Source organism: Nelumbo lutea, chromosome 1 (genome assembly GCF_056320005.1).
Source record: "Nelumbo lutea isolate HS-2025 chromosome 1, American lotus-T2T, whole genome shotgun sequence".
Lineage (NCBI taxonomy): Eukaryota > Viridiplantae > Streptophyta > Magnoliopsida > Proteales > Nelumbonaceae > Nelumbo > Nelumbo lutea.
The window spans coordinates 42,353,193-42,363,809 of record NC_142684.1 but is presented as its reverse complement, the minus strand read 5'-3'; the positions used below and the strand labels follow the sequence as shown (position 1 = coordinate 42,363,809).

At 42.1% G+C, this 10,617-nt stretch overlaps 1 protein-coding gene across 1 annotated transcript; it reads left to right on the top strand.

Moving 5' to 3' along the window:
- Positions 1-7,536: 7,536 nt before the first annotated feature.
- Positions 7,537-8,660, top strand: LOC148874406 (uncharacterized). The gene is made up of 2 exons (XM_088961226.1): positions 7,537-8,199; positions 8,442-8,660. Exons 1-2 carry the CDS (start codon positions 7,537-7,539, stop codon positions 8,658-8,660), a joined length of 882 nt encoding a protein of 293 aa, XP_088817352.1.
- Positions 8,661-10,617: the final 1,957 nt, after the last annotated feature.

Below are 10,617 nucleotides of genomic sequence, written 5' to 3'. Positions count from 1 at the left end.
CAAGTTCTCCATATGCGAGAAATTTGTTATTCCATTTAATAGTAATCACATTACTGAATAAGATAAAATAACCATCCTTGCACAATTTTGAGACAGAAATCAAATTTTTTCTTAAATTAGATACAAAAACACAATCTTTAAGTATAATTGTTCCTTCTCTGAAAAATAGTTCTACATTTCCTATGGTTGTAGCTGCAACTGTTGCAAAAGTTCCCAAGTAGAGCATCACTTCTCCGTCACTCAGTCTTTTGCTTATCTTGAACCCCTACAGTGAGTTACACGCATGAGTTGAAGCTTTGGAGTCAATACACCAGGAAGCAGAAGAGACCAACAAATTGGTCTTTATGATAAAAGATTCAAAACTACCATGGTTCTCAGTCTCCAAATATTGAGGACAGGCATTTGATGCCTTATCTTTCTTCTGCTTTTTAGTTTTGCTACACTTCTTCTGAGCCTTCCTTTTAGCCTTCCGCTTTTTCATGCCCAATTTGCCACCTTCAACAAGCTTGGCTATCGGTTTATCCTTCTTAATCAGTTCTTCAATCCTCTGCAACATATTGTTGAGTTCCTAAAGGCTAACATTTAGCTTATTCATGTTGTAATCCATGATAAATTGATTGAAGGACGGAGGCAAGGAATTGAGGACAGCATCAATTTTTGTGTCATGATCTAGCCTTGACCCGACAGCATCTAATTCATTGATATAACCCATCATCTTCAGACAATGGTCATGAACCTGTTGGTTCTCGGTCATCTGTGCGGTCATAAACAATTTTAAGACCTTTTGTCGAGTAGAATTCTCAGACTGTCATTATGATCACCCACTATGTCCGACAAAGGGACTAATCCTGTCACTATGATCACCCACTATGTCCGACAAAGGGCTAATCTTGTCCCAACATACCTAGGTTTTGTCCCCCTCTAAGGATCTCACTGATTGACACATCAAAGACAACCCAATCCGACACTTAGTGCAGTATTATAATTGAGTGTAGGGGTCAAGTGTAACATTCCAGTTTTGCCCATCTAACATTCCAGTTCTAAACTAAGACGAATCTCACAAGTGTACTTTATTCATTTATAATAAATGTCAAAAGATACATCAATATGATTGGAGATAAGGGCGTAATCGTCTAACATGTAATTGTTATTCTCAATCTATTTAGAAGCATTTGCCTTGTATTTGTGCTTTACATTACTATATCTATTGTATCTATGTATTCTAATTTAAACACCATTAAGGGTTTAGTTGGTGTAAGTAAGATGGCAAGGCAGTAAAGGGTGGTCTCTTTAAAAGTCGAAGATGACCAATGATTAGTGAAGGTAGAGTAAAGAGAGCATTATGTGAGAAAAGGGAGTTACTAAAGGACTAAGAAGTAAGGGAACTCATAAAGTCAAGAGGTTGGGAATTGGGAGACAGATCTCATGCATGGGCTCATAAGTCTCTCCCTTTGATACAGGAGATCCCAAATCCATAAAGAGAAACATCCAAATAAAGACTTTTCTCCTTAGGAAAGAAGATCACAATTCTCTAGCCTTTATTGAGTAAACTCTGTTAAGGTTTCTCCACGTGTCTAATGAGGGTCTTCTAAGAATAGAACTTCCTCTTCCCTTAGGATTCTCACATCCTATGTCTTACCTACAGCCTTCAATGAGCTTGTGTGGGTCACATGCAGGAATGAAGTTCTTTTAGGATGCTGACAGGTCTGGGTGGCTTGGCCACCATGACGAAGCGAGTCGTCAACAAGTCATTTTAGAGAACAATGAGACATATTTTGCAAATATTTTTCATAAAAAATAATATATATATATATATATATATTGCAAAACCAAATCTCAAACACGATTGAAATCCACTACTGGTAGTTTAGATCTTCATGAGAGAGTGTAAGCCCTATCATTCACTTTGTCTAATAAAGGGGCCGATCCTATCACTGTGATCACCCACTCAAGTGAATTCTCAGATGTCCACAGCATACCAAGGTTTTGACGCTCAATGGATCTCACTGATTAGCATATCAAAGATAGCCCAATCCAACACCTAGTGCAGTACCATAATCAAGTCTACAAGTTATCTATAATTTTCAGTTTTGCCCATCAATCTCCAAAGTTCAGAGTATAACTGGAAAATGGTTCGTGTTCAATGTTTAAACCAAACACACACTGCATGTACTTTGGTCTAACCCTAACAATTGAGACAAACTACCCCAACTTCTTTGGTAGCACATCAGTGTCAACCTTGGCAAGATAAAATCCCCAAGTCTATCCAATAGTTGAAAACATTCAAAACTAACATGAGTCTCATAAGTGTCCTGTTTAAGGGTTAATTTCACAGAAACATACCAATATCAACATGAAACAATAGTGTACTTTTATTTATTTACAATAAATGTATTTGTACATCAATTTGATTGGAACTAAGGGCATACATTGTCTAACAGGATTTATAAATTTTGTAAAAATCATTCAAGCCTAGGATCTTTAAAAAATAAAAAATAAAAACACTTGTTGAACATGTACAATATATTTTTATAGTTCTTGTCTCATTTTTGTTATGAATATTGAAAATTACCGAAAACACCACATATAATGTGTTTGGTTTTGCATCACCATTTTTTCTTTAAATTTGATGTCTTGTGCCTAGGTAAATGAGTAAATGGTTGGTGCCACTACCACTGTCATAACTAAAATCACTTATACTTTTTTTTCTTTGCAAATTGATATATTTCCCTTTCCCTCAACATCTTCTATGGTGACTATTTTCCTAACTTTAGTAGTCCTTCTCCTGCCACTCCTAAGCTTACTAAGAGAAGCTTCACCAATAATACCACTAGTACTAATATCGATTCTAGTATATTATGATTAGATGTCATTGAAAGCATAGGGAAATAGAATTTGAGAAAAAATTGGCCATTTTAATGAATATAAACTATTAAAACCATAAAATTTAGAAAATAAAAATAAAAATAAAAATTAACTACTATTTATCCGATCTATTGGTATGGTTGTCTCAACTTGATTTCAACTAATAAAGGTTCTAAGACTTTCAAATTGCTAAATTGATACACTTGAGCAAGCTTCCTCCTTGTTAAAACTTGAAACAAATTTGAAAATTAGGGAGTAAGAGGATAAGAGAGTATAAAAGTGTAAGAGATTATCAAAGAGTATGAGAGTTGCTGTGATAATAATGATTGCAACAGTATTTGTAGGAGTTGGAAATTATTTAATTGACCAAAATACTCTCTAAAACTAGTCATTTATATTTATTAGGAATGATTTTTTGGTCTTTCACTAAGTTAATTTATCAATGTATCAAGATGCCCCCCAAACAAGTTGTTTTATAGTTGTTGGGGTCACTTAGGTTATTTCACAAGTGCCCCTCCAAACTAGCCCTTTATAGCTGTTGGGTCCCAAATGCCTATATTCTTACCAGCCATGCCGGCCCATGTGCCTAGACCCCCTAAGCCTAGCAAGGGCTAAGTCACGTTGAGTTGTGTTGGCCCAACCGATTCTACAACTCTATTTATATTCCATTTACACCTCATGCATAGTGGTGGAGGAAAGAATGGAAGATAAAATTAAAGGGAGGGGAGAGAGAGAGAGAGAGAGAAGGGTAAGCTTAGTTTTCTACCCCTGGTTTGCATATACTTCCAAAGTCTAAAGGTAGAAGAAGCATCAGACCAAGAAGATGAGCAATGAAAAAGGGGAATCTAAGCATGGGAATTTTCATAAATTTATCCCCGCCTTAATGTTAGTTTAATTGAGGTAGACTTGAGTGTAAATTTCTGAAAGTACAATGTGTCATACTTGAAAGTTGAAGCCCTTAAGCGTCAACATCCCCAAAGTACAAGGTACCTAAATGTAATTTTTAAATGAAAAAGAATAAGATCATTCATAGTAATTATAGAGTTACATGGCTTGGCTCCCAATTGGAGAATTGGACTTTACCATTAAATTCATCATAAGATAACAAATATTAACCCATTCTTACCTCTCCTTTCTTAAAACAACACCTTTGGCTAACTCATGCAACATTTATTGCTCATGTGATGACTATATTGAAATTTCAAGTACTTCCTCCTTTCTTGTGTCTCCTTTCACTACACTCTCTTCCTTTCCTAGTTGAAATCCCAAATGTGCCATAATTGGAGCTTTTCTAAAACCACAATGTTGATCATCACTAGACAAGCATTTAATCATTATAGTGCCAAACTCCCTTTAGAATTTGTCCAACTCTTTGCTATGTATTTCTTGTCTAGAGCTCTCCTTGCCTTGGATAATTTATTGTTTACACAAACATGTATGTGAGTTTATTAAGGGTGAATGCACTTATCAAACAAAATATTTTGCCTTTTAGTCAAAATTTTATAAAATAAGATTACATAAACTAATAACCCTAAAGTAATTTACCATAAAATAATCATTTTTCTTAAGAATTAAAGCATTTAAAGAATGAGCTAGCCTCTTTGATAATTTTTATTGCAAAAAAGAAATCCTTAACAAACTCCACAATATCACTACTCATTTCATTCCAAAAGGTTTAAAATATAATTACAAGTATACCACTACAATCAGGAGCCTACTCCATAATTTTTTAACCACTCCTTCAATCTCCTCAAAAGACGGGATAGTTATTCACATTTGATTATTAGACTAAGAGACAACAACATCAAATAAAGAATTCAAATAATCCAAACCATTGGTACGCACCTCCACAAAAACCTTTGCAATTTTCTCATGGTCATCATTAACTCACTTTCCATCTAGAGATTTGATGCAATTAGAATTGTAATGCATACTAGCGCCCACTCTTTTCGTGTCACCCGCATTGTGGTGGATGGTGCTTGCTTTGCACGAATATGCAAAGAAGGGAACTCGGCAAAAGCCTGGACGCACTGCCCAATAGGCTCATGCAAGCCTATGGGCCCATTGATTTTCTGTTTTCTTTTTTTTAATCAAAAAATAATAATGAAGAATTTACGAACAAAAAAAAAACTTAACAAGACAAACAACAATTCAAAACAAATCTAAAACTTTTATTGCATTTGAAATTTAATGTGTATAATTGTTGATTGTTGATATATAAAATAATAACATGAAATTAGAATAAAATAATACAATAAAGTTAAAAATAAAAATTTACAATGGGAATGGAAAAAATCGTAAATAACTTTCAAATAAAATTGAAAACCAAAATTTACACTAATACTGAAAGTAATGTACCATTATTGAATATTCAATATTTGGCTTCAATCTTCTCTTTAAGTTCCACCTTCATCCCCTAGTTCTTCATTTTCTAATGATCCATTAGTTAAGATTTCATGTCCACCTCGAAGTTCCGGTTTATCCTCTACATCTAATCAATATTTGAGGCATATGCGCATCCCTAGAGTTCCATTTGTCATGCAACTTCTCTTGACACTGGATAGGTAATAGATTATATGCTATTGTTGGGGACATGGTTGAGCTGATCCAGAGGCCCACAGCCATCTGTCACAGCTCGGCCATGTCAGCATAGTGCGATCGAGTTATGCCATTACCATGATCTCACCGACCACATCAGCTACGCGCCTCACAGATAAGCTCGCCTAGCGGATAGGGATGGGAAGACAACTCCATCGAAGAGTAGGACTCTACCCCCTATAACCTCGACGGGGAACTCCATCCCGATTTTCCTAGAACCTTACTCTGACCAGGATACGAACCCTCTGGCTATAAAAAGGTACTTCATGCTCGAGGTAAGGATCTCCCAATTTCTAACACCCATACTACTACTTAGCTTGGACCAGCGCCCTTATAGCTTGGCCCGACCATCCACCACCTCCTACTGACTTGAGCATTGGAGCATAGCCTCATCCTTGAAGCTCGGCCCCGCCCTGCCAGTAAGGGCTATCTGGTTGCCCTCCTCAGTTCGTGCACACCTCGGATTGAGTAGCATCAGATTGGCACCGTCTGTGGGAACTTACAAAAACCTCTCCCAAAAAAATTCTCACCGAACAGCTTCAAAGACTATTAAGATGCCTAAGAACCAGTCTGAATGATCAGTAGGCAGTTCCCCGTCCCAGGAGAACCGACACCGTGACTCCTCGCATCAAGAAGCCCCACAACCTTCGTCCATAGTAGATCCAGCACAATTCCAAGCCATGCAAGAGAAGGTTGATAAGATCTTCGAGTTCATGCAGACACTGGGGTCTGCTGCTCCACCAAATCGGGCCATCCCCCCTCATGCCCCGATGTGCACGAAGGATGATCCTCAAACCGAGGAGAGAGCGGTCTGAGCATATGAGGCAGGACATGACCCGAAGGCCTACCTCTACTACCCGCTCCCATGGACAGGACCACCATAGCCAAACACACCAGTCAGTGTGCATCCCCGCCAAAGAAAGGCTCGGAAAAAGGATACCGCTCTTTGTGGTCTCTGTCGCCGAGTCAAGTTCGGTCAAAGATCACCTCACACGAGCCAAGAGGGAGGCCATACACACTGCAGCCCCAAACAATAGAGATGGCAAGATCAAAGAGCTCTGGCAACGTTTGGAAGAGATAGAACGCACTCCAACCCACAAGAGCGTAACTCTCATCGTAGACCAACCTGTGCAGGCCACCGCGCATATCACCAAGGAGCCGCCCTTTGTCCAAGACATCGTAGAAGAGGTACCCCCTGTTGGATGGTGAGCCCCCCAGTTCGACAAGTACGATGAGAACTCCAATCCTTTCGACCATGTCGCGGTGCTCAAAGCTCAAATGATGCTACACAGCGCGTCAGAGGGACTAATGTGCAAAGTCCTTGTGACCACGCTGCAGCGCCCAACCTTGGCATGGTACTCCTCTCTACCGTCGAGTTCCATAACATCAGGGGCCTAACTGGAGACCCAGTTAGTTCTTGGCACAATTCACCGCTAGTCAGAAGCATTGGGAAACTTTGGCTAGCCTTATGCAGGTTCGAGGAGTCCCTTAGAGATTATCTGACGAGTTTCAACAAAGAAGCACTCCAAGTCAGGGACTTAAATCAATCAGTTGCGGTGATGGCCATACAACACGTACTCCGCCTTTCCCCATTCAACTTCTTCATCTCCAAAAATCCTCCTAAAACATTGACCGCAAGAATGAGCCACGCACAGAAGTATATCAACGCTGAAGAGGCCTAAGCACAACTTAAAGACAAGGATGAGAAGCCCGATAGAAAGAGGAGAGAGATCAACAAGATAAAGTCTGAGAGGTCAGACAAAGATCACAAGATACAAGATCGCCTGACAGACCATAGACCTCGCACCCCTCTGCCGACCTATCAGAATTTTACGTCGTTTAATATTCCATGGTCTGAAATCTTGATGCAAATCCGCGACTGCAACTACGTCAGGTGTCACAAAAAGATGAAGATGCAAAGTAACAAGAGGAACCGAGATAAATATTGTGAGATCCATAAGGACCACAGTCGCGACATGGAGAACTATTTTGACTTGTACAACCATATTGAAGATCTGATTAGGCACGGTTATCTCAACGACTTCATAGATAAAAGGGAGAAACTAGCCCAAGATGAACGAAGAACGGATGAAGCTTGGCAACCACCACCCCAAGGCCCCCCAGTCGGCGTCATCCACGTTATATCAGGAGGAGCCACTGCCGGAGGGGTCCACATTATATCACAAGAGGAGGCACGACACATCTATCACCTTCACTAACGATGACCTCCGAGGGGTCCAGACACCGCACGATGACACCTTGGTCATCACAGCCGAAGTGGCCAACTTCAAGTTGCGGAGGATCCTAGTCGACACAGGAAGCTCTGTCAATGTATTGTTTGAAGATGCATTTGAAAAGCTCGGCATTGACAGAGAACGGATTACACCAGTTAGAACTCCCTTGATGGGATTTTCAAGAGAGTCCCTTCATCCCATTGGGAGGATAACTCTTCCCCTCTTGATCGGAGACGACGATGTCACTGCAACGGCCATGGTAGATGTCAGCATGGTGCGTTGCCACTCCTCTTACAACATGACCCTCGGTAGGCCGACCCTCATCGCCCTGCAGGCTGTAGTCTCAACATACCACCTCGCCATGAAATTTCCAACCAAGTATGGCATAGGGGTGGCACACGGAGACCATAAAACAATGCGGCATTGCTATCAGCTATCCTATCAAGGACCACATCCAATGATCGAGACGTTGATGGCAGAAGCATATGACCTCCGTCACGAGGTAAAGGCGTAGCGCGGCCAACCTATGGAAGACCTCGTACAGGTCTTCCTTTTTGAAGATGATCCCAAAAAGATAGTTCAAGTCGGCTCCCTGCTAGGCGACCACCTCTGAGAGGAACTTGTGCGACTACTGAGGAATAATGCCGATGAATTTGCTTGGTCAGTAGAGGACATCCTTGGAATCAACCCCGAAGTTATCACACATCGGCTTAATGTCAACCCCCATTATTGACCTATGATTAGAAGAAGAGAATCTTTGCCATTGAGCAATGGCAAGTAATTGTTGATGAAGTGCAGAAGTTGCTCGATTGGCTGGCCAATGTAGTGATGGTGAAGAAGGCCAAGGGAAAGTGGAGAATCTGCATCGACTTCACCGACCTGAATAAGGTCTATCCCAAAGATAGCTTTTCCCTACCGGGGATCGACCAACTTGTCGATCCAACAATAGACATGAGCTCCTAAGCTTCATGGACACCTTCTCAGGCTACAACCAAATCCGGATGGACCCGGACGACCAGGAGCGAACGACCTTTATCACTGACCGCAGCCTGTACTACTATAGGGTAATGCCCTTTGGCCTCAAAAACGTCGACACCACTTATCAATGGCTAGTGAATGAGATATTCAAAGAACAGCTCAGTAGGAACGTGGAGGCATATGTCGACAACATGCTCATGAAGAGCAAAAAGGCTGAACATCACCTAGTCGACCTCCGTGAATTCTTTGACACACTTAGAAAAGTATAAGACGAGGTTAAACCCAACCAAGTGCACCTTTGAGGTTGGCTCCAACAAGTTTCTGGGGTTCTTGGTAACACAGAGAGGAATAGAAGAAAATTCAGAGACGATAAAGGCCATCCTTGACATTACATTCCCCCAGACCCATAAAGAGGTGCAACACGGCTCACTAGGAGAATAGTCACCCTTGGCAGGTTTATGTCCAAATCAGCGGACCCGTGCCTCCCTTTTTTCAAAGCCCTCAAACGGCCAAAGGACTTCCACTGGATAGAAGAGTATGAGTAGTCTTTCCAGGAACTGAAGCAGTACCTGAGCTCACCGCCCCTCCTAACTAAGTTGAGCCCAAGGGACGAGGTATTGCTCTACCTCTCGGCCAGAGATGAGGTCGTCAGCTCAGTACTAGTGAAAGAAGAGGATCAGGTACAGAGGTCGATCTACTACACAAGTAAGGTCCTTAGCAGTGCAGAGACTAGGTACACCAATCTTGAAAAGTTGGCTCGGGCTCTCGTCACCACTGCTAGAAAACTTAGACCCTACTTCCAGGCCCACAGTGTTCGAGTACTCACCAACCAGCCCCTCAAGCAGATGCTACAAAGACCAGAAGTATTGGGTCACCTAGTCAAGTAGAGTGTGGAGCTAAGTGAATTCAACATTGAGTGCGCACCTTGGCCGGCAATCAAAGCCCAGACCTTGGCAGATTTCATAGCCGAATGTACATTTACCACCGAGAAGTCGGCTCCACTGCCCCCAATGTGGACTCTCCATGTAGATGGCAAGTCAAATCAGCAGGGTTGTAGCACCAGCCTTATCCTCCTCGGCCCGGACGATGCAGTGTTGGAGCATGCCCTTAGGTTTGAGTTCAAAGAATCCAACAATGAGGCCGAATATGAGGCGCTGATTGCTGGGTTTCGCCCTTGCTTTGGGCCTCGGAGCCAGACGAATCGAGGCCTTCAGTGACTCACAGCTCGTGGTCAACCAAATCTACGACCAGTTTGAGGCGCAGACTCCCTCTATGGTGAGCAACCTACAAAAGGTGTAGGAGCTCATTCAGTAGCTTGAGCATTTTGATATCCAGCAGATCCCTCAAGCCAAGAATGCTCGAGTCAATGCCCTTTCCAAGCTGGCTAGCTCGCCACAAACTGACCATGACTCAGTCGTCCAATTAGACACACTGGCCCATCCAAGAATCGCACCAGCAGCCATCCTCCTCCCTTCGATGCAGCATGGCCCGTCTTGGATGGACCCCATAATCGAGTATCTTCAAGAGGGCACTTCACCGAAGGATCAAGCAAAAGCGAAAAGGCTCCAACACAAGGTGGCCAGGTATTGCCTAATACAGGGTCAATTCTATCGTCGTTCCCTCATGCTTCCATACCTTAAGCGTCTATCCCCAACCGAAGCAGACTACGTCCTTAGAGAGATACATGAGGGCATTTGCGGAGATCACCTTGGCGCACGCACACTAGCCCATAAGGCACTCCGGTAGGGCTAATTCTAGCAAACGATGAAGCAGGATGAGACCTAGTTAGTTCGGAAGTAAGATAGTAGCTAGCGTCACTCTAATCTCCATCACCAGCCTGCAGGCCCTCTGAAGCTAATCACCAGCCCATGGTCACTTACCCAATGGGGAATGAACATCCTCGGCCCTTTGCCCACCGCGGTTGCATAGAACAAGTTCCTCC